Source organism: Lissotriton helveticus, chromosome 12 (assembly GCF_964261635.1).
Source record: "Lissotriton helveticus chromosome 12, aLisHel1.1, whole genome shotgun sequence".
Taxonomy (NCBI): Eukaryota; Metazoa; Chordata; class Amphibia; order Caudata; family Salamandridae; genus Lissotriton; species Lissotriton helveticus.
The window spans coordinates 220,576,898-220,600,623 of record NC_136073.1 but is presented as its reverse complement, the minus strand read 5'-3'; the positions used below and the strand labels follow the sequence as shown (position 1 = coordinate 220,600,623).

At 46.3% G+C, this 23,726-nt stretch overlaps 1 protein-coding gene across 2 annotated transcripts in view; it reads left to right on the top strand.

The window, feature by feature from the left end:
- KLHDC4 (kelch domain containing 4) overlaps positions 1 to 23,726 on the top strand; it is a 318,635-nt gene that overhangs the window by 277,907 nt on the left and 17,002 nt on the right. For both annotated transcript variants that reach the window (XM_078671222.1, XM_078671221.1), the window contains exons 9-10: positions 17,423 to 17,631; positions 21,984 to 22,383. In XM_078671222.1, coding sequence (XP_078527348.1) covers positions 17,423 to 17,631; positions 21,984 to 22,383 — 609 coding nt within the window. The remainder of the gene's footprint in view (positions 1 to 17,422; positions 17,632 to 21,983; positions 22,384 to 23,726) is intronic.

Here is a 23,726-nt window from a genome sequence, read left to right as displayed (position 1 = left end):
CAGCGATATCTGTCTCGATGCGGCTCAAAGTGGAACGAAGGTCTTTCAGGACCCCCGCATTTTTGCAATACAGACACCCCTGATATAGGCCTTAAACCCTTCCCAAAGCACCGCCCATGTGTCCACCGACCCAGTGTTAATTTCAAAGTAAACCTCAATAGCCTCTCTTAGTTCCTCATGAAAAACCTGATCTAGAAGAACTCTCCCAGGGAAGCGCCACTGCCTCTCATATCCACCAGGTCTGGGAACGTTAATCTTAAGCACGACCGGAGAGTGGTCTGAAAATGTGCGTGGTAGGGTAACCAACCCACCCAGCCATCCAGCAACCCCCAGGGAAACCAACCAGTAATCTATTCTAGTCCAGGTATTGTGAAACCGAGAATAATGCGTGTAGGCTGTGAGGTGCGGGTGTTGTTCGCTTTCAATGTCTATTAAAGAGAAGTGTCCACAGATGTCCTGCAACGCACGGCGGGATCGGGGTTTAGTGTCAGGTGAGCAGGAAGTGCTATCCCTTGTAGGATCTAGCAATAAGTTGAAATCCCCCCCCCCCATTATCAATAAGCACGGGTCCAGTGCTAACAAACGCACCTGCAGCTCATGATAGTAGTCAGGGGAATCAACATTAGGACCATAAACACAGATCAGCGAAACATTATGTCCCATCAGTGAGCCAGTCACAATCAACGTCCGTCCCTCCCCGTCCCCCACCATCTTATTCAGAGAAAAAGGAACTCTTCTATGTATAAATATGGCTACCCCCCTCGCATACCTGCTGTAATTGGAAAAATATCGATGTGAACTCCAGCACGCCGCCACAGGAGAATCATCAGATTTGGACAAGTGGATCTCCTGCATGAAGACAATGTCAATGTTGTGCCTTGCAATGTAATTAAGAACCTGCCTTCGCTTTCGATTATTGTTCAAACCCCTGACATTCCAGGAAATCAGGGAGAGCCCGGATGGACCGGGCTGCCAGCCTAACTGTACCATTGGAGAACTATCACAGCAATCTTACAGAAATGCAACTCAAACCGGTGCCATATACCAGTAGCTGCGCAATGTTTGCTAAAGCTCCATGAACAACGAGCAAATGTGCACCCCCCTCAAACCCCCCCCGCCCACCTCCCAGCGTCACACCAACCCCTGTGAGGCAGAACCCAGCCCCACTAACCAAATGACGGTGCAATATAAACGACCATATCAATGCAGAAATCAAAATTAAACACCATAAATTTGGCATACTTAGTAAAGAAACCTTGGTTTTCACCATGAGGCGCAGCAACGCCACGCCGGTCGGGCATTGCTGAATGTTGCAGTAACAATCAGGATAGAATTGCACTCCTAATACAAACACAGCAGAAGATAGGTGCAATAACTGATCAACCAGTTCCGGGATTAGAGAAGAGCTCAATGCTGCCCTCCGACCCACTCTGAGGAGGGGAGGCGGCACGTGGGGTGGGTTTCGCTCCATTGTGGTTTTTCTTATAGGCCTGACAAAACTCCTGCGCCTTTGTCGGTGACTCAAAGATGCGAGATCTGCCGTCCACATCTACTTTCAACCTCGCCGGGTAAAGCATGTCGTACCTAAGAACCAGGTTTTTAAGGGTGGCCTTGACTCCATTGAATTCTTGCCTCTTGAACCATGATAGTGAAGTCAGGGAAGAAGGATAACTTGCTCCCCTGCCATTGGACCTCCCCACGGTCCCGAGCAGAACGGATGGCCACGTCTCTGTCCCTGAAGTTTGAGTCTGGCAATGATGGGTCTCGGAGGCTAACCTGGTTTGGGCGAGGGCTTAACGACCAGTGAGCACGCTCCACCACAAAACCCTGCGTGAAGGCCTCCCTACCAAACAGCTCCGTTAATAGTTGCTCCACGAAGATGTCCATGTGACCGGTGGTGGCAGTCTCCGGCATGCCAATAATGCGGATGTTGTTCCGCCGGCTGTGGGCCTCCAAATCCTCATTCTTGATCGCCAGTTCCTTAAGAATCCTTTTCACCCTCTCCAGCCGTTTCTGCGATGTCGCTGCTCCATCTTCAATATCTGAGACTCTCGCCTCCACCACATCCAACCGCCGGTCATGCCTCCGAACCTTTGCCCCCATGTCGGCCAATTTCTTGTCTAGTGCATCGAACCTACCGTCCAGCGCCGTGAAACCAGCTCTCATCTCTTTGAGCATAGCTGCAGTAAGGAAGGCAGGGTCGTCCGTATTGTCGGAGCCCTCTCCCGATCCACCATGTTGGAAGGGTCGTCCGAGGTGGAGCCAGGGGCCTTTTGAAATTGCAGTATGTGCTGCTTAGGATCTTTTCTTCCCATGCTTCAGGGAAGGCAGGTGTACCCCCAGATGCAAACGAAGCCAAGCTCAGGTCGCAAAGCAGGAAGGCCAGGGGAGTGCAGAGACTTAGTTTGACAACACCCCAATAGAAGGGCCTCACGGAGCAGCTTCAGAATGCGCGTCAGTCTAACAAATCGCATGTGGTAAAACTGGCCAAGTGGTAGAATGATGGTGATAACCCCAGAGGCGAGAGTCCAGCAGATCAGGTCATGCCGCCCACTCAGAGAAGAGTGCTGCTCTGTTCGCAAGTGAAGATTTAGTGGCAACTATGGAGTAAGCGCAGAGTCCCCAGTAGGCAGCAGGGTCAGCGCGCGAAGCGTAGGCACCCCCTCAGTGCGGTAGTAGCAGCGACACAGCTCCAGAGAAGACCATATCTTTTATAGCCGCCAGAGGATCAGGGAAGTCCAATCAGGCATTTACAAACTTGGCCCAGAAACGATGCAGGCCCCCGGGAGACAGCCACGGTCCACCTGGCGAAGCCTGGTCCAGTGGAGAAGTGTGGCTCAGGGGTTAGAGGCGGCAGACCCGGAAGCTGAGATCGGTCCTGGACCAGGGTTCAATTCCCCGCCTCGGCGGGTCTTGGGCTAAAAATTCCACGGACTCGATAATTCTCGCCCCGGTGCCTCCTCGACTCACGGGTTCACACTCTGCGACTCTGGGCAATAGCTTGCTTAATCTCCACAACGGCCCCTCGCGGCGGGATGCCTGACTTTCACCTTGTGGACACCCTGCCGGGGTTTCTCACAGGGGAATACCAGGACGGGTTCCCTAAGCAAGCGCCAGGATGCCCTTTGGGTGACAGGTTTGCGCTATATAAGTACACCTACACACACCTCGATAGGCGGCCCTCACCACCTCCAAACTTGCGCCCAGGAGAGAGAAAAGAGCCGGCTTATCTGATGGGGCGCAGCGCCCACACGGCCCCCGATTCAGAAAACAAGGCCCTCTCGCTAGCTCGCCTCACCCCCACCGGAACACGCACGCCGAGGCCGGGGGCAGCAGCGCCCACGAGGCCTCGGGAGCCCCGCGACCGCCATGCTCACAGCGGAACCCAGCACACAGCCTCGGCAGGGGAGGCGGGGGGAGGATGGCCAGGCAAGCGGGGTGTTGGGAAACTGGATCTGGCACTTGGCTCCCACCAAGGCCTTGCTCACCGCCTATGTCCAGGGCCGCTCCCGGCTCAGTGAGTCCGTAGTCTGGAAGGCCGACGAGCCCGAGCTCAGTGCGGGCTCTGGGAAAAGCCGCACCGCTCCCCGCAGCGAGCCGATCCGGGCATCAAAAAACTCCGCTGGGCCTCCCGGACAGGATGCAAAGGTGTCTGCTGGTCAAAATAGCACCTACATCGGGGAACACAGGCTTAATCGGCGCCCGGCCGGCGGAGCGTCAAGCACGGGCGGCCATCTTGGTCGCCTGCGTGACCACGCCCCATGTGTTTGTAGTTCTTCACAGGGTGAGTTGGGACTTCATATGCACTTGGTTTTAGAGTTTGCTTCTGATTCGCTGTAGGCAAGTAGGATCTGCTTCTATGGCTACCCACACATTTTGCCTGGTGCTAAGCTGTATTTGACTAGTCTGACTGGGATCCAGCTATTCAGGATCCCACTCTATCTGCTTTCTCCCTAAATTGATATGTTCAGTACTTAGGTACCCCCAAGAATGGATACTGGGGTACCCTTATAAGTCCCTAATATATTGTACCCATTTACGCAGGGCATAGGTACCCCAGAGGTCTCCCATGTATTATGCCACCCATGAGAGACCATTCTAAATGAAACTACAGGCCTTCCATTGCAGCCTGTGTAAGCTGGTGTTGCATCACTTACTAAAGATATAAAGATATAGGTTTCCTGTATCTAGTGTCACTGCACTTAAGACCTATAAGTCACCCCTCTAGCAGGCCTTTCCAATTCTGAAGGCCGGGGGCTTGATTCTAAGTGAGCGGGGCCCCCTCCATGAGCAGGACACTCCTGCAGCCTACGGAGTCCATTCTCCCAGGTTGTCAGTGAAGCAGCCATATACTATATAGAGGGGCATCACGTAATTATGCGATGACCATATCGAAAACGGCTGCAACAAATCCTATCATGTTTGGTATCAAACATGTTCCTACTCCCACACCGTAAACGGTGTGGGAGGTATGATTACAAGCACTGGAAGAGCCCTCCGTTCCCGATACCAGCCTTCTTGACCCGGACAGCACAAAATGGTTGCTGCCAACCAGAGACATGATTCTACCCTCCTGCTGCTAAGCCAAGCTCGAGCAGGGGAAGGCAGAACAATAGGCATCCTTTCACAGGGAGGTGTGACCACCTCCCAGACTCGATTTAATGTATTAGGGTGAGTTCGCTTGCCATGAGGAGCACATTTGGTGTCCCTGTGCATAGTCCAGTTCAAACCAGTCCTGGGAACCGTTGGCTCCCGCTCTGACACAAAACTGGACAAAGGACATGGGAGTAAAATCCCCCCCTCTCCAGCACAAGGGTCCCCTGAATCTTCCCAACCCATTCCCTATGGTACTTATGGGCTTAGCTGGGTGTAAGTCCCTCGATTCGTCAAAAGATAAGATTCAGATCAGACACCACTTCTTCTACCGTCTGGGCACTCTGGACTTCGCTAGACTTTGTTTGGGCCTGACTTTATCTTCCTTTCAATCTGCTGCATCATCCGTGCCTGTGCATCATACAGGAACCTTCCAAGGCCTGTGAAGCATCAAAGACACTTGAAGGAATCTCCCTTTGAGTGAAGGAGTCACTCCCCTGCATTTGCAGGCACCGCAACTAAGTCGACCCGTCTGCTGATCCTAAGCTCCTCCCGACTCTGTTAGGTTCTGCAACACAGGTGATGGTTTTCCACAGTTCCCCGAGGTCTGCACGGCCCTCTCACCAAGTTTGAGGCCAGTATCCCTCGTGGGAATTGCAATAACCAAACCCCTGTGCACTGTGTCAACTTGCAGTTGCAAAGGCTTGTTGGCTTCCTTCCAAGATCTTCGGGCTCCTTGCAGCCCTAACCTCGAGAACTTCCAGTGACCAGAATCTTCAGCCACACCGCATCGTGTGCATCGTGGCCTGCATATTTTGGTGAGCTGCTTGAGGTCCTCTCGCAACTCCAGTGCCTCCGACCTGTGTGTCCACTAGGTCACACGTGTTTCTTTTGGGCTCCCCTGATTGCTCAGGCCTACCCTGACTCCCCTGCTTTTGGTGAGTAACCTAGACCTTGCTGGTCCCGACGTTGCTCCTTCTACAATTCCAGCATTAGTTGCATTTGCCAAGGCTTGTTGGTGCCCCCCGACACCGACCTATTAGCACTCGACATCCTTCGTGGGACAGCTCGTGCATGGTTCCTGGTCCTCCTCAGCGTCGCCTGGTCCTCACAGCTGCAGAGTCAAGGTCATTGTCATCCATCCTGAAACACCCGACATCGGAGGGCATTCGTCTTCCAAGGCTCCTGGTCACTCCTGAGTGACATAGACTCAGTCCCCTCTGCCTGCAGGTACCTCTCATCTTGAATTCACCTTCGGATTCCACCTGACACTTTCTCCTCTTTCAGCAGCGGCACTTTCCTGAAGTCTTCCATTGGGTTCTACAGCTGTTTCCGACACCACTTCACACGGATGCACCCGGCTTACCTGGTGTAGGTAACGTGGGTACTAGGGTATCCATGGGTGGGGTCGTTCTCCAACCTTCTGTCTTACACTGGGTTTCTTCAGGGTCCACTGGGAAGGTTCTTTAATCATTAAAACTCCAACCGTGACTTACACGTTGATTTGTACGGAGAACGCGGTCGTGTTCCCACACTGCACACGCTCTTCATGGGGTCACTATCTACTCACCTTGGGGGGTTCCTTGGGTCCCCAGCACTTCTACGTCCTCTCGACATTGTCTTGACCTGAGTCGTGGTTCTTATACCATGGTTTGGTCCCTCCCTGGGGTCCACTGTGTATTACGTGCTATTTACTGTGTTTCTTTGCTAAGTATTGTGTGCATTGTGCATATCTCAGGGTAGGAGATATTTCAATGTGTTAAAGTATATAATAAATATAATATATATTTTTATAAATACCTTGAGTGATTCTCTTTCACTTAATCTATACTATAAGATTGTATTATGGTCAAACAAGTTGCTTTACACTCCTTCTGGACTAAGCCTGAAGTTTGCTTTCCACAGCTACCACTTAGAGAGCTTCTAAGGTTGTCTAAGACCTCTTAAATCACCATATGGGTTGTCTGGACTGGTACAGGGTACCCACTTACATTAGTGGACTTCATATACCAGGCCACTCGCTTCCTTCATCCAGACTAAAGTTTCCAGTCCTACGTCTTGTTACTTTTTCCAGCTCCCTCTTGTCTTTTGTAAAATAATTAATCCTGGACTCCTTGCTCACCCTCTTTAGTGAGGTCAGGATTAATGATAGGGTGATGAGCTGTCTAAAAGACAGCTTCCTCTTGCCTTTACTACTTCCGGTTTCAGTATCAATGAGATCTGTGTTTGTCATTGTCTATTGGCTAAAGTCCCACATCAATCTCCATTTCTTAATAATCATCTACAGGGTGGCTGTAGCGTTTACTTTCATATATGTCTTACCATGAAAAGTAAGTATGCGCAGTATGGCTGCACCACAGTACACAGCACTTGGAAACCTGCAAAGTTGTTCTCACGCCAATCAGCTGTGGACATGTTTCACTGCATCGCCGACAAAATAATCTAAATTTGGTGATGGATACAGATATCTGGAATCATGTGCTTGAACCAAACAAGGTCATTTCTTCCTCTCTTAGAGGTAAGTTTTGCAGATCACACCATGCACGTATTTGCGTAGTCTTGATTGCCCCACGAGTGACTCATCTTCCAGGAGCTTTTAGCCATTGCGTGTGGCATTACAGGTGGATTCCCAATTATAACTTCCGGTGTGCAAGGTCTCATGCATGAGAATTGTATGATTTATTATTCTGGTCTTGGAGAGAGTAAATCAAGGGACGTCCATTTTCATCCGCTACAGGTCATGTCTCCAAGATGGAACATTTCTGCTATGACAAGCATGTTAACCTTTTGTTCTCACCCTCTTTTTGATTTATTTGAACCTCGATCGGGCCAGTTACCTGAAATCCATGAACATATATCATCAAATGCACATCGATGGCATGCAAATTGCTGTTCACCTTGAAGTGATAGGAAGTCAGATGGGGAAGGGCCCTTACATGCCACTATAGCTGATGCATGCCTGCCTAGCTGAGACAGGTTTGGAAGCACGCCAACCTATTCTTGTTACGTAGCTGCAAAATAGATATTTTACTAGGCCAATTTGTAAGGAATGCTGCAGTTCATTTAGCCTGCCTTCCCAGGCACGGATAAGGTGATAGAATTGTGCGTGGCTATCAACTATAAACAGGCAGAGTTTTTGCTTGCATTTTTTAGATAGAGGGTGTTAAAGAAACCAGGTCTGCACTGCTCAAGGAAATGAGTATTGAAAGTTCAGCCTGCCTGTAATACAGCTTGATAGCTCATCTATCTGTTTCGTGTTACAAAACCCAGTGTTATTGGGGGGAAAACTCTGGTAGTCTTTAGGTTTGGAGCGCTCCCCTCTCTTCCTACTACATGCCTTGAGTTCAGGTATTTAAACTTCAGAGTGTGAGAGTCCGTAGCTCCCCCTGCTTGAAATAGCACTCTTTTCAGCCTAATTTTGCAGTAGATGGTGGCAGTTCAATTAAAGGATACCTGGTGCACTGTACAAATTAAATTCCTGTGTAGGTAGGTGGCTGACAACTCTGTGAAGCTCCTGAGGGAAGCATACACCATAATATTAAAGGGGAAGTTCGAACAAATATGTTTCTCAGCATTGAATGGTCCACAATTCAAAGTCACAGAATCATCCAGTCATTTTATTTTTTCCCTACTTAACTTGTGTCACTTTTCCAACATTTGCAGGTTAAAGTTAACACTGGGAGCTGTCCGAGTTATCCCTCGTAGCTAGTGTCTGTCGAAGAGAGTGAGTCGTATATATCACTTGGTTACATTTAGTGAATGTCTGGCCAGACTGTTTATGTCACTGTAAACTCTTATGGGAGGGTCCCACATACGAGTACTGCTTCTGCAACCTTCTTACCCCTTAGTTGGGCTTGTCCACAATGCTGTCTGCAGCTTCCCTCCTCACCCTAGTTGTTCTCCCTTTGCTGGTTTGACGGGTAGGCTGTTATTGCGCTCTCTGCAAACTTTGAGCGTAGCCACTGTGGATGACCCCAAATTGTACAGCCTACCTTCATCCACGTCATAGCTTGCAAACACTGAACTTTTCCATAAAGGATTTGGTTTTGATCAGAGATAAAATAAACAAAGTGTTGGGCGGGATGCTTGAATTAATTTTGCCTACTAGTAAACACAGTGGGCAGTATTCCAGGCCATTATTTTTGCTCACTGTTCTACTGCAGACAAGTACCAACTTTAAGAAGGTTACCCTTGGACCTACCCCAGTGGGTGCAGTCTAACCCAAACTACCAGGTCAAGTCTCTTCTGAAAGGAGCAACCCCTAACCAGTTTTAACTTTATTGATCCACACCAGTGACATACAGCACTAGTTCTAGGCCACAAGGAGAACAAACCCCAAATCTAGGTATATCAGTGCACTTACGTCATCTCACGGAGAAAAACAAAAAAGTCATGGGTGAAATTTCCGAGATTATTTTAAGCCATTTTGTTTTTGCTTTCCCCTCCTGTGCGAGCACTGGAGAGGGAGTGCACTACTAGCGAGGGATAGGAGGCAGCAGTTCACAGCGCTGTTTCACTACAGTAGGAGAAAACGGGTCTTCCAATAAGTGGTGAAAATAAGCGCTATTTACTTTGTTCCATATATAGTCTTTCTGGTTGGGTGGTCATATAAGTCTTGTGTTTTTTAAATGTATTCCACTGATGTGTACTGTCCAGTGTTCTCTTCACCTTCATATGCCTGCTACTTCCTCATCATCAAATTAGTTTGTTTCGGGAAGAAAATTCCCTTAAACCTTATACAATAAATACAATCGATAACTGAAACAATCTGCCTTTTCCTTATATTAACATATCTTTTTTTTTAAAAACAGGAAATGCTCTTCAGTTTCAGCACATAGGTCACAGACTGGACAGCGATTACATCTAGGTTCTTTAGAGGGTCATTTTATATATAAAGTTATTAAGCAGGAGTACTCCTAGACAAAACTGAATAAACAGGTGTTCGAGGCATGTGGGTTGCTGAATTTATATCTTCTCATAGATCGCTGCCTAGTGTTGGGTCCGGATGTTTGCACCTTGTTGTCCTGGAAGAGTCTTCGAAGTATCACGAGATACGTGACTCCTCCCCTGGACTACAGTGCGCATGGGCATCCTCTCCATCTTCAGATTGTTTTTTTCCGCCATTGGGTTCGCATGCTATTCCTCAACTCCAACTTCGGAACCAAAACTTTTCAACTTTCTAAGGCCAAAAGGCCTTCTACCTCGACGGTATTGTTCTCGTTCGGTACCCCTTGACTCGATAATACTTTCCATCTCGATCCGGTCGTCGACGCGGGCCGTTGGGCCTTTTTGGCGCCACATGGGCCTGCTGCCGATGGAAAGGACCCCGTTTAAAAGGTGCCCACAATGTCACTCCAAATTCCCACATACTGATAAACATACAGTACGCAACAAGTGCCTATCTCCCGAGCACAACGAGGGAAACTGCCCAGCTTGTGCTCAGTTCCGGTCGAAAAAGACTATACGGACCCGAAGGGCCGCTAGACAGGAGATGCAGCGGCAGGCACCGGAACCGGAGAACATTTTTGACGACGAACATGACCTCCCAGAAGCGGCGGACTCCGACCTAGAAATCGTCACCGTAGAGGACCAGTCTGACTCCGATGACCAGATCACACCAGGGCAAACCGTGGGTACCAAGGCCCCAACCCCGCTTCCATCTCAAGACAAGGCTCCGGTCGAAGCATCGCCTAAAGGCCTTTGCTGAGACTGACAAACTCCTTCAGAAGCCCTCCTTCAGAAGCCCGCCTTCCGGCTGGCTCCGAAGACCAAACCCAAGCCTTCTGATACCCCAGGAACGAGCAACACTCTTCCCAAAAAGGCCGTCGAACCTAAAAGGGTTGTCGAGCCGAAGAAGCTTAAAGAGATGAAGGTTTTTGGACCAGTTCTGAATGGGTGCACTGCCAATAATACGCATATGGTTATTACTCTGAGTTTCTTAGGTGCTAATCGGCGAGTGGGTAAACCTAAACCACTCCTATAAGTAGAGACTAACTACTAACTAGTATGTGGATTGCCGAAGCACTCTATATCAAGTGAAGGATTGTACAGTGACAAAAATATCAAGAAATTACAAACACCAAAATGACAGAATTGAAAAAAGTTCCAATAGATGAGTAAATCTTGGAGTCTTTAATGAAGATTACAGCCAGCCGACACGTGTTTCATCGCCTTCGCGATTCCTCAGGGCTAGATGGCCGTGGGTGCACCTCCTCCGAGCCCTGTTTCTGTTCGTCCTAACAGGAACAGGGCTCGGAGGAGGTGCACCCACCGGACACAATCGGGAAAGCCGCACACGGCTTGGCACATGCCAGAATTGGAACCGCAACCGGTATCCACGCACAGAAAAGTCAAAATTGCATCTTATTGAAAACGGAAGTTTCAAAATTTCGTGAACTATATCGGGTGATCTCCGAGCCCCATTTTATTTGTGTGATATCTAGACACATAAACAAAGAATTTTCACTGCTGCTGGACGCACTCGAACTAGTGCAACAGGTCAAGGGCCCGGCTGGGTCGGAATTATCACCAGCTGAGCGACCTTCTGACGTTGACACGGCCATCTAGCCCTGAGGAATCGCGAAGGCGATGAAACACGTGTCGGCTGGCTGTAATCTTCATTAAAGACTCCAAGATTTACTCATCTATTGGAACTTTTTTCAATTCTGTCATTTTGGTGTTTGTAATTTCTTGATATTTTTGTCACTGTACAATCCTTCACTTGATATAGAGTGCTTCGGCAATCCACATAAGAGCCGAAGAAGCTTGTCGATACAAAAAAGGGCAACGAAACAAAAAGGGTCGTCAAACCCAAAAAAACAGTCGACCTGAAAAAGGCCGTCGAGCCGAAAAAGAGTGTCGATCCACAAAAACCTGATCACACTAAAAAGCCTGTCGACCCGAAGAAGGCCACCGAGTCTACAAAAATCCTCGAGCCGAAAGGAGTCGTCGAGCCCAAAAAACACGGTGAACTGAAAAAAGTTATTGAACCGAAAAAAACGGTCGATCCGAAAAAGGTCGTCGAACCAAAGAAGGTCGCCGAACCAAAAAAGGCAGTACAACCAACAAAAAACGTTGAACAAAAAAGAGTAGTCAAACCGAAAAAGGTCACCGACCCGACAACAGCAGTCGAGCCGAAAAAAGCTCCACAGCCGAAGGCCCTCGAGCCAAAGACTCCCCACAAACAAGTGACTAAGCCAAAAACATCGGCGCCAAAACCACGAATAGTTGAGGGAGAACTTTTCCATCCTGATCCAGTGAGCGCAGAACAACCTAAACTGTATAGACCCTGAAACAGGACACGTAACAGTTTACCAGAGGAAGAGAAGACCATTGGACACTGACACTTCTTCCCCTGTTCCTCCAAAGAAAAAAGACTTTAGAATATCTCCTTCAAGGCCTTTTACTCCTCCTCCATTCCTTCCTAACATGCCTTTTGTGCCTTACTCTCCTACACCTTCAGGTTATGATGAGACAGAAAACATGGGGGAAGATCCTCAGGATGATTTTGTAGAACCCGAGGATCAGGATGTACAGAATAACACATGGGATGACCAGAATGATCCTTATGATACATACGAGCCACAACCCATCCCTGACACCTCTACATATCCTACAAAGCCGTTGCCTACTGACGACACCATTGTCTTTAACCAACTAGTGGATAGGGCAGCTAAATATCATGGTGTAGACATGCACACTGACCCAATAGAAGAGGATTTCCTATTTGACACTTTTCCAAGTTCAGAAAAAAGTGTACGTACACTTCCTATGTTAAAAGGGGTACTAAAACACGCGCCAGACATATTTAAAGACCCAGCCAGAGGGCGTGTCCACAATCCCAGAATTGAGAAAAAGTATAAATCACCCCCTACAGACCCATCTTATATTAAGTCACAGTTGACATTAGACTCACTAGTTGTATCAAACGCTCGAAAGCGAGCTAATTCACAAACGACAGGAGATGCTCCACCTCCTGACAAAGAGTCAAAGATATTAGAAGCCTCAGGCAAAAGAGTGGCGTCCCAGGCAGCAAATACCTGGAGAATTGCAAACACACAAGCTCTATTAGAACGCTACGATAGAGCACATTATGACCAACTGGAGGGTTTATTACAACACCTGCCAGAACTTTTTAAAGCTAAAGCTAACGACCTAATACAGGAAGGCAAATTTATCACAAACGCTTCCATTAAATGTGCACTTGACGCAGCTGACACAGCAGCCAGGTCCAACAACACTAGCGTATTACTACGCCGGCATGCGTGGCTACGCATTTCCGGCTTTCAGAATGAAGTGCAATCAACCATCCTAAACCAGCCAGTTAACCAAGATTTCTTGTTTGGCCCTGCAGTAGATACCATCTTAGAACAGATGAAAAAAGATACTGATACTGCTAAGTCTATGGGCGCACTTCAGTTTCAACTATCCAGAAGTTCCTTTCGTCGCTCCTCCTTCAGAGGCTCAGGGAGAGGCAACATATCCCAAACTTCCTCTACATTCAAAAGTAATACTCAGAGCACTTTTAATAAAGGCTCCAACAGATGAGGTTATAGAGGCAATAATAACAAAGGCAGAGGACGGGGCAGCAACAACACCAGAGCCTCCACCGCCACCAAACAGTGACTTGTTCACACTCCCTCCAGACCACTCAACACTAGTCGGAGGCAGACTAACACAATTCCTACCAGTCTCGAACGCCATGACCACAGACAGGTGGGTGAGACAAATTATCCAGTATGGTTAATGCCTGGAACTCACTTCTAATCCACCCAACATGCCACCCAAATACCGTCCAATGTCCAAAGAACCCATCACGCTGTTACAACAAGAGGTCCCATCCATGCTAGAAAAGGGAGCCATAGAGCCAGTCTTTTTTCAACACCAGGGAACAGGAGTATACTCTCTATACTTCCTAATTCCCCAAAAAGACGGATCCCTCAGACCGATACTGGACCTCAGATCTCTGAACCAATACATACTCTCAGAGCATTTGCATATGATCACTCTACAACAAGTACTCCCGTTACTCCAGCAAGGCGACTTCCTTGCTACATTAGACCTCAAAGATGCATATTTTCACATACCTATACATCCAGCTCACAGGAAATATCTCGGGTTCACAATAGAAGGTCACCATTACCAATTCAAAGTTCTCCCCTTCGGGGTAACTACAGCACCAAGGGTTTTTACAAAAGGCAACACATCCACGTGTTTCCATACCTGGACGATTGGCTCATAAAAGCCAAATCATACGAACAGTATGCAAACCATACGTCTCAGACAATCCAGCTGCTCCACAGTCTGGGATTTTCCATAAATTACCCAAAATCACATCTGCAGCCATCCCACATACAACAATATATGGGAGCAACAATAGATACCTTAGTGGCAAAGGCATATGCAAATCCTGCCAGGATAGCCAACATACAAATTCTCATTCAAAGATTTCGGCCACAACACTCCTTGCCAGCTCGAGTGTTCATGCAGCTTATAGGCATGATGGCCTCCTGCATATTCATTGTCCCTCATACCCGACTTCAAATGTGTCCATTGCAGGAATGCCTAGCACGGCAGTGGAACCAAGCTCAAGGACAACTAAAAGACCTAGTGTTGGTAGACAGTCGCACTTACAACTCTCTGCAGTGGTGGAACCCACAAAACCTTTCCAAGGGGTGACTGTTCCAAGAGCCAGTTCCACAAGTAGTATTAACAGCGGACGCATCATTGACAGGTTGGGGAGCCCATCTCCTTCACTACACAGTCCAAGGGCTCTGGCCAGTCAAGCAAAAGACACTGCATATAAACCACTTAGAGTTGCTAGCAGTATTTCTAGCAAAGAAAGCCTTCCAGAAATACTTGTACAACAAGGCTGTGTTAATCCGGACGGACAACATGACAGTCATGTACTACATCCAGAAACAAGGAGGGACACACTCTCCGCAGCTGTCTCACCTTGCACAGAGCATATGGAGGTGGGCAATTTCAAAAAACATCTTTCTCCTCTCAGAACACCTACCAGGGAAAGACAATCAAATAGCAGATCTACTAAGCATACACAGCCAACAGATACACAAATGGGAGATTCACCCTCAAGTTCTCCAACCATTCTTCCAAAAATAGGGGCATCCAGAGATCGATCTGTTTGCCACAAAAGAAAACTCTAAATGCCAGTCCTTTGCCGCCAGGTTCCCACACCCGTTGTCACAAGGCAATGCGATATGGATGAACTGGTCAGGCAGATTTGTGTACGCTTTTCCACCAACCCCACTGATTCCATTAGTGGCACGCAAACTAAGGTAACACTCACTCACAATGATCCTGGTTGCTCCCATATGGGCAAGACAGCCATGGTACACGACGCTCCGAGAACTCTCAGTAGTTCCCCATCAAAGACTGTTCCTGTCGCCACAGCTATTAACTCAGAACCATGAAGAAATCAGGCACCCAGATCCCAATCAGATGAACCTAGCGATCTGGCTCCTGAAGTCTTAGAGTTCGGATATCTTAACTTGCCTCCAGACTGTATGAACATTATCAAGGAAGCAAGGCGCCCAACTACTAGAGCATGCTACACAGCTAAATGGAAAAGATTTGTAATTTATTGCAATAATAACCAAATCAATCCATTAGATGCATCCATTCAAAACATAATCTGTTACTTGTTACATCTTCAAAGATGCAATCTGGCATACTCTCCCATAAGGCTACACCTTGCTGCTATAGCAGCATATCTACAAAACAGACAACACGTGTCCCTGTTCAGAATACCACCTATCAAAGCTTTTATGGAAGGACTTAAAAGAATTAGCCCTCCAAAACATCCACCTTCGCCAGTCTGGAACTTAAACGTAGTACTTACCAGACTTATGGGGCCACCTTTGGAACCACTCCATTCATGTGAATTACAATTCTTGACATGGAAGGTGGCATTTTTGATTGCCATTACCTCCCTCAGGCGAGTGAGTGAGCTACAGGCACTAACCATTCAGGAACCTTTCATGCAAATACACCACAATAAGGTAGCGCTTCGTACTAACCCTAAGTTTATGCCAAAAGTTATATCCACTTTCCACATCAATCCGTCAATAGAATTGTCAGTTTTCTTCCAAAACCCGCAGTCAGTGGCTGAAAGAGCCCTACACACACTAGATGTAAGAAGGGCTCTGCTATATTACGTTGACAGAACTAAACCATTCAGGAAGACAAAGCAACTATTTATTGCTTTTTCTCCACAACATAAGGGTAATCCCATTTCAAAAACAGGAATAGCCAGATGGATAGTTACATGCATTTAAATATGCTATCAAAAGGCCAAGCGCACTCTAACAGTCCCCCCAAAAGCCCACGCGCAAAATGGGGGCATCCATGGCTTTCCTAGAAAATATTCTCCTAGAAGACATATGTAGGGCGGCTACATGGTCTACCATACACACTTTCACTAAACACTACTGTGTAGATGTGCAAGCAAAGCAGCAAGCTTCTGTAGGCCAGACTGTCTTTAAAACTCTTTTTCAAACTGCTGCAGCTGGTACAGGGGACCACCGCTAGAGGAGATACTGCTATACAGTCTATGCTAAGATATGAATTCAGCAGCCCACATGCCTCGAACGGAAAATGCTACTTACCAGTATGCATCTGTTCTTGGCATGTAGAGCTGCTGACATTCATATCGCCCACCCTCCTCCCCGGTGCCTGTCACAGCTGCAGTAATCTTTTCTACATACATTTACATGGTCATCGCTTACTTTTCTATACTCCATCTTTGCCACAATGGCGAAAAATAATCTGAAGATGGAGAGGATGCCCATGCGCACTGTAGTCCAGGGGAGGAGCCGCCTATCTCGTGATACTTCAAAGACTCTTCCAGGACAACAAGGTGCAAACACCCGGACCCAACACTAGGCGGCGATCTATGCTAAGATATGAATGTCAGACGCCCTACATGCCAAGAACAGATGCATACTGGTAAGTAGCATTTTCCTTCTGGCACATGGTGGCGTTATCTTATCCGTATAGTCTTCAAATATCTTCTATTTCATTTGACCCCCTTCCACCCGATTGTCCATTTCTCTATAGGAACAATGTTTGGTATTGAGGTATACTCCCTGCATGCATTTAACACCAGTGTGGGGACACTTGCACAGACTTACCCTAGCCCACTGATTACTTTTTTATTCTTTCAGTTCCCTTCTCAAGACTCAGTTCCCTGTTTCTCGCTATGCCCAGATTATATCTAAGACTTTTGATTAAGGCTTTAGTTGGCTCCCTGATGTCCAGAAGCCTGCCCAACCCATTACAAAGTTGCACATTGCCCATTTCCCGTGAACTGCTTTCCTCTTTGTTATATTTGTCATGTGTCTTCCAGTGACATGAAGAGACAGACACACTTTGCTGTCTTCACAACTGTTCCATATGTTTTCAGCCACAGCCACTCCACTGCAGAGGATGCGTGCTTCCCCTGTGGAAAGACTTCTCATGTACTGTTGCTATCCATAGATTACCAATGCCTTTAAGTAAACACCACAAGAGTCACCTCCTTGAATTATGAACTACATGTCACTGCTTTAGCTAGAATACAAACTACTGTCCTGTTTTTGATTTTACTAAAAGAGCTCAGCAGGAGCTGCATAAATCATTCTTCTCATGCACATTGTGTTCATTGATTGTGCCTTGTTACCCTGGAAATCAACACTTCTCCTTACACAATAGAAAACGAGTTGCAAAGATTCTGAATTCAACCATTGTCTTTCCAATGAACTGCCAAGTTATCGCTTTATTTTGTAAAATATCTCTCAGCTCATGTGCGCTCCCTCTTTGTAATTTGCAGATAAATGGGTATGGTCCCGAATCAGCGCTTCGGGTGTGAAGCCCACCCCCAGGACCGGGTTCTCCATGGCTGCTGGCCCCAACTACCGCAGTGTCCTGTTTGGGGGTGTCCATGATGAGGAAGAGGAGGAGAGCATCGAGGGAGATTTTTTCAATGATATTTATTTTTACGACATGGGGAAGAATCGCTGGTTTGCAGGTCAGCTGAAGGTAAATACATCTATGTATCCTTTGAACCTGAAAGCATCCTCTCCCGGCATCCTTTACTCCGATCTCTAATATCAGCACAGATGCATTCCTTAAACACTGCCTGTGCCTCTGTCAGACTGTGGGCGATGGACAACTGAGTCTTAACTGATGTCCTAGATTGCGTTTCTCTCACTCACCTAGTGTATTCTGAGTTCACCTTTAGCACAAAACCAAGTTTTGGAAGACCTTTGTGCGCAGTTACTAGCTTGACATATATGGTGACTGTAAATTGGTGAGGAGAGAAGTAGAAAGGAAACAAGTTGCACAGCATTCTGCGCCAGTTATCTCTTTAGTTTAGCCTAAGAGTTCTGTCAGCATGGGTAATATCAGTCTTCCAGTGAAGCAAGATACAAATTGACACAGACCTTGATGTCGAGGTTCTCTATTCACTTTACTCAGCTTGTCACTTGAAAATAAATCCTGCCTTTGTTGCTGCTTTGTATTTGTAATGTCAGAGAAAAGGCTTTGCTTCATATTTCTTTTTGCTCATAATTCTTTTATGCTTGCAGCCTGCATAGGAAATGCAGTTTCCACTTACGGTGCAAACAAATATTAGGCTCTTATTTCTCTGTTTGTGTTAATTTGTTGCTATTCCTGGTGGATGGATGTCGGTGTCTTCACATGGTCATAGGTAGACAAGGCAATTGGTCTGCATTTGTTACCTATTTATGGCATGGCTTAGTTAGCCGATGCCATGTATTTCTATTGCCTGCTCACCAGGTGGCACAGGATGCCCCTCTTGAATCAACAACAAAGAGCCAAACATGTTCAACCAAATGCTGCCGGCCATCCTGGCTACCAGCCACAGTCCACTATAAAACTCTGTGCCTCAAGTCCTCCATATAGTGGCCCACACAAGTGTTGCATAGCAGAAGTTAATACATTGTTTAGTGACGATCGTCAAGCAATGAAGTTTTGTGGCAGGGCCTTAACTAGACCCTATAGGATATGCAAATCCGCAAATGGCCACCTTGCCAGCTGCGTCGAACAAAAATAAAATAAGGTTGCTTTCAAGGTAGCAGTGCAGATGGCGAGAACTCATTACAATATCAGAACTGTGTCTTGTGGGAGGTAGAACTCCTGCTCAGTCTGACTAATAAGCATTCACCCATATTCCATTACAGCTAGTCTCTGAGGATCTGATGCAGTTGTTTCATTTTTTAATCATCAACCTCTCTCTGTCTGTATCCTTCCAATTCTTGTGCGCCATGGCCTGTCTTTCTTTTGCTCTCTTTTAATTCAAACCCGTCTATCTCATTTTCTTGGTCTTTGATGTCTCTAAAGTCTTTCAAAACATGATTGTTTTCAACAAATGTCTGCAGCACAGCGGTCGCCAAGTTGTCACTTGCTGCTTCACTCATTCAACAACCAGCTATGATAAAGTCCATATTCTGATAAATAATTCCAACTGTATATTCCTCACCTTTTGAATATTTCCCAGGTATCAGATTAGATTAGGAAGCTTTTTTAGCAGTATCACAGTGCGCAGGTAGGTGGGGTCTTTCACCTTCACTCTGTTGTTCCTCTCCAGAAGTGACACATTGAACTGCATATACGTGCCACTCAAGTGAGCTGACATCAGTACATGTCTTTCCGTTCCACCTGACGCGGATCCAGAGCTACCCCTCATCTCTTCATGGACCTTTATCTCAAAATTTGTTAAGAAATCCAGTGTATAAGAGAAAATGTCAACTCCCAAGACTACATTGTTTAAACCTTGCTTGGACTATTGCAAGCAAATGTCTGTGACAGATCCCCATCAGGGTTTCCTGTGGTTCCAGGGGTCGAAACGCGACTCCATGACCCACAGTGACTGTGCCTTGATAACTCCCAAGGCCTCCGGAACTGTGAGGCAACGCTCTGTCCTCAAGCACCAGAGGTCTCCACACCATGACCAGTTGAAGTTGAAAGGAAGGTCCATTTCCCCCTCCTAAAGTTGTTCACATGGCTGATCATCACGGTTGAAGCCTTCGGGGAAGTCAAAGAAAAAGCATAAATATTCCAAGCAGATTCTGTACTTTCCCGCCACTCTCAAACTTCAGAAAAGGTGCAAGGGGCATCAATTGGCCTTCTGGTCTCATTCCCAGAGGCCACCTGAATTTACAGGCCATCTGCGACGCTGCAGCAAATCAAACAATTGCGTGGTGTCATGCTGCGGCTTTGGCACATTACTGACTCTCTCTGGCATGCCTCCAGTCTGAAGGAACTGCGAGGGCCTCCACCTGGGCCTCGGCCAATGCATCATTTCACAGCATGAGGTGGACCCACTCGGTCTCCGCAACATCTTCGAAGCCAACTTCATTCCGTCGCCATACCTACATTCTGGAGCTGCAGATCATCCATCTAGCATAGAAGGCCTTCCTACCATCCACCCAAGAGAAGCTGGTGCTCGCAGGCAGCACCACTGACATCTGCTATTGGAACAAACAGTAGGGTGGGGTAGTATATCCTGGGCTAGGCGACACTATACCTATGGAATGGGCAAGAACACCAGGAGATTTTCTTGGTGGCATACCACTTGGCGAGATCTCTAAACTCCACAACGGATAAATTCAACCACCGAAGCCTAGCAGATGATGAATGGCAGTTGTGTCCTGAGGTGACGCAAAGTCTTATCTCCACTCCACTGCTGAGAACGTGCAAAGTCAGCACTTCTGCTGATTGGTATTTCCAAATCCTACCTCTCTCTGTCTCTCTCTCTCTCTCGCTCATTCTCTCTCATTCTTCCTAGAGTTTGGTCTCCTGTACGCCTTTCCCTTATTACCATTCCTGACATGAGTTATGAAGAAGATCAAGAACAACAAAGCCCAAGTCATCCTAGTGGCACCGGATTGGGCATGGAGAGTATAGTATTCAGAATCCTTGGGCATAAGCATCTGTGCTGTGAACTGCCTTTAGGAAGATCTTCTGTGGGAGCAGCACGGCAGGTTTTTGCACCCAGGCCTGCCTAATCTTCACGCCATGTTTGGAAATTGAGTGGGGCAGTTGATGCATTTGATCTTCCTCTTGAAGTGGTGGATGTCATCCTTTCGGCCAGGCATCCTTCTACAAAGTCTGTTTATGCTGGACGCTGGGGCACGTTTGTGGCTTGAGGTGGCATCCATATTACAGACCCTAGCAGGCCAAACTGTCAGTCTTATTATACCTCCAAGCGCATGGATACTTTCATGGGTGATTAGTACGCTATACAAATAGACATAACATTTTCGGTTTTGTCTTTGGCCCAGTAAGGACTTGTTCAAAACCCTTATTTTGATGCTGTTTCTCAAAGATGTAATCCTTGTTTCCTCCTAAACCCTTTGTGATGCCAGAGTGGAATTTAAATGTGGTTGGTGTCCTCTGTTTTCGGATCCTGAAGAACATCTTTCTCATCATGATAACCTCAGCCCGTAATGTGAGTGAGCTTCAAGCTTTGTCAGTCCAGCCTCCCTACACCACTTTTTTTCCAGACCTGCTGGTGCTGTGGACTAACGTGTAGTTTCTGCTAAGATTGTGACTCCCTTTCATGTCGGACTGTCCCATCACGCTATTAACATGCTTTACTCTGCCTCATCCCTCAAAAGATGAGCTCCCTCACTTGGACCCCAGAAGAGTGCTGTGATTTTACATTTATCATACTAAAAACCATCTGGTGGATGATCAGCTATTTGTGGGGTTCTCTGGAGCAAATGAAGACGAGGCTATGCAGAAGAGGACATTATCATGGTGGGTTTTGCTCATCCTGTTTGGTCGTGTCTGGTGGAGCCTGAGTTTTTGTAGTCTCCGAGAACTCTTCTGGACAGTTAAAATATTTTTGCCCATCTTCAAATAGTAAGCCTAAGAATGGGGAGCAGCCTTTTTAACGTGTTACAGGAAATTCTCTCATCTTCTTTAGAAAAATGCTAGAGAACTATTGTTACAGATAAGTAACTCTTTCCTTCTTTTCTGTATGTATCTGTTACATACCTTAACAGTTAGCTAGCTTCATGTTAAATGCATTGGTGGCAAGCTGCTTTCAATAAAGGGAAGGAAAAGATCACCAGAATTTGTATAGATTCTAACACAATCTGCAAGCTAAGTCTTTCTTGGTGATGGAGTTTTTAGAAATCTAGAACATACATTGGAAGAAAGACGCTGGCAGTTCCAGTAGGTTAATTTAGCAAAGCCAAAAGGTGAGACAAATTGGCTTTGCCAGTGCTTGTTTCCTTTTACATTTTTTTTTATATAATTTTGGACTTTTAGATGTTGATTGCTTCTGTCTGTATGCTTACACATTCCCCAGTGTAAGGATCTTCCATTCCCCTCATTCGCCCTTTATGTTGTTTGGTTTGCAGGCACCAAAAGCAGAGAAGAAGAAACGCAGGAGGGATAAAAAGGCAGATGCCGAGTCAAGTGAAAGCGAACAGCATTGCTCCGAGGGGCCTGTAGAGATCATCAAAGAGGTAGTTGCGGAGGACGGCACTGTAATGACCATCAAACAAATAATATCATCTGGAGACACCGCAGCGGAAAAGTCAGACGAAGAGGAGGAGGAAGAGGGTGATGAGGAAAGCGTCGGTCCACAAGTAGAACCATGCCCTCGTTCCAATGCCATGACTGCAGTAAAACATGGGGTCCTGTATGTGTACGGAGGAATGTTTGAGGTTGGAGACCGCCAGTTCACCCTTAATGACCTATACAGTCTAGATCTGCATAAAATGGAAGAGTGGAAAGTTCTTGTTGAAATGGATCCAAGTAAGTTGGAAAAAATTGTTCTTAATATTGTATGATCGGAGCTTTGAGAAGGAATATTTCCCCTTCCTCACATTTTCCCTCCTTGCTAGTTTTATTTTTAATGTCCACCTCTACGCTCTTCTCAGATGCTGGAATGCACGTTGGTATATTTCTTAGATTACTAGTCCCTATATGCGGAAAAAAATATCCAGTAAATGGTACAATATGTTCACTTGTAAAGTTATTTAAAATGTTATATCAACTAATTGAGGTGGCAGATAAAAATGCATTAAAAATTAAGCTGTATTGAAAATGGCTATTTTTCTCTGCATCTGAAGGAGTTGGTACTTGTAGCTTCTCACCGCCAAGACCTAGAAGTAGAGTGACCTTAACATTCATTCAATGTATCAGGCATTGACAAAACCAATGGCTTTGGCTTTTGTGTAGTGCAAATGTATCCACAAGGTTTGCTAACAAGCACCGGACAGGTGCAGTATGGCCAGCAGCATTGCAAGCTTTGCTCACAGACAGAAGGGGTACAATACAAGAAATGGACATCAAATCTGTAGGAAATAATACTGCTACTGGTTTTAATGTTATTGAAACTGTTCATCATGTTTTTTGACATTCCTAGCTTTGTCCAGGAATCTTTGAATCCTCAAGATATCACTGAGAAAGTTGAAGACATTCCTGTCTTCACACAGAATTTGATTGACGTTGTTTCTGTAGTTAACGAAGCATGCACGATTGACTAGGTGAAATATCTAACTATTGTTTCCACGATTCTGAAGATCAGTTTTATCTTAGGAAAACAACGTTGTCATGTTTATGCGGTTGTCAGAAACTAATCCCTTCTTGTGAATTCGAGAAAGTTTCTAGTGACCTCTGAGCTTGGTGGCACTTACAATTAAGTCTAATATATTTGATAGGGACGTAGTCGACCTCAGTCCTACGTCTAATCTATAGGATATATTATTCCAATGCACAGAGCCTATTGGGAATATAGGAACTACACTACAGTATGAGCCCATTCATTTGGTGTTAGTTACACTTTTGAGTTTTCCCAATATGATCTAAAATGTTGCCTTAATCATGCAGAAGTTTCATTTTTGCTGTCCATTGACCTTTTATCTTGGCTCAAATTGATGAAAAGCTGCTTCAAAATAATTTCTAAACCCTGTAGTGAATGATTAAAAACGAAAGGAAGAATTAGTGATGTTTATTGCAGGGGGGGGGTGTGATGATATTTATGACCACCTCTTAGGCATTTTATAAAAGCTGACATTGCTGACTCAGTGGTGAAAGTTACCCTAGGCTTTACAGATTATTTGTTTTCCTGTTGGAGTCTACAAGATTTCTGGATA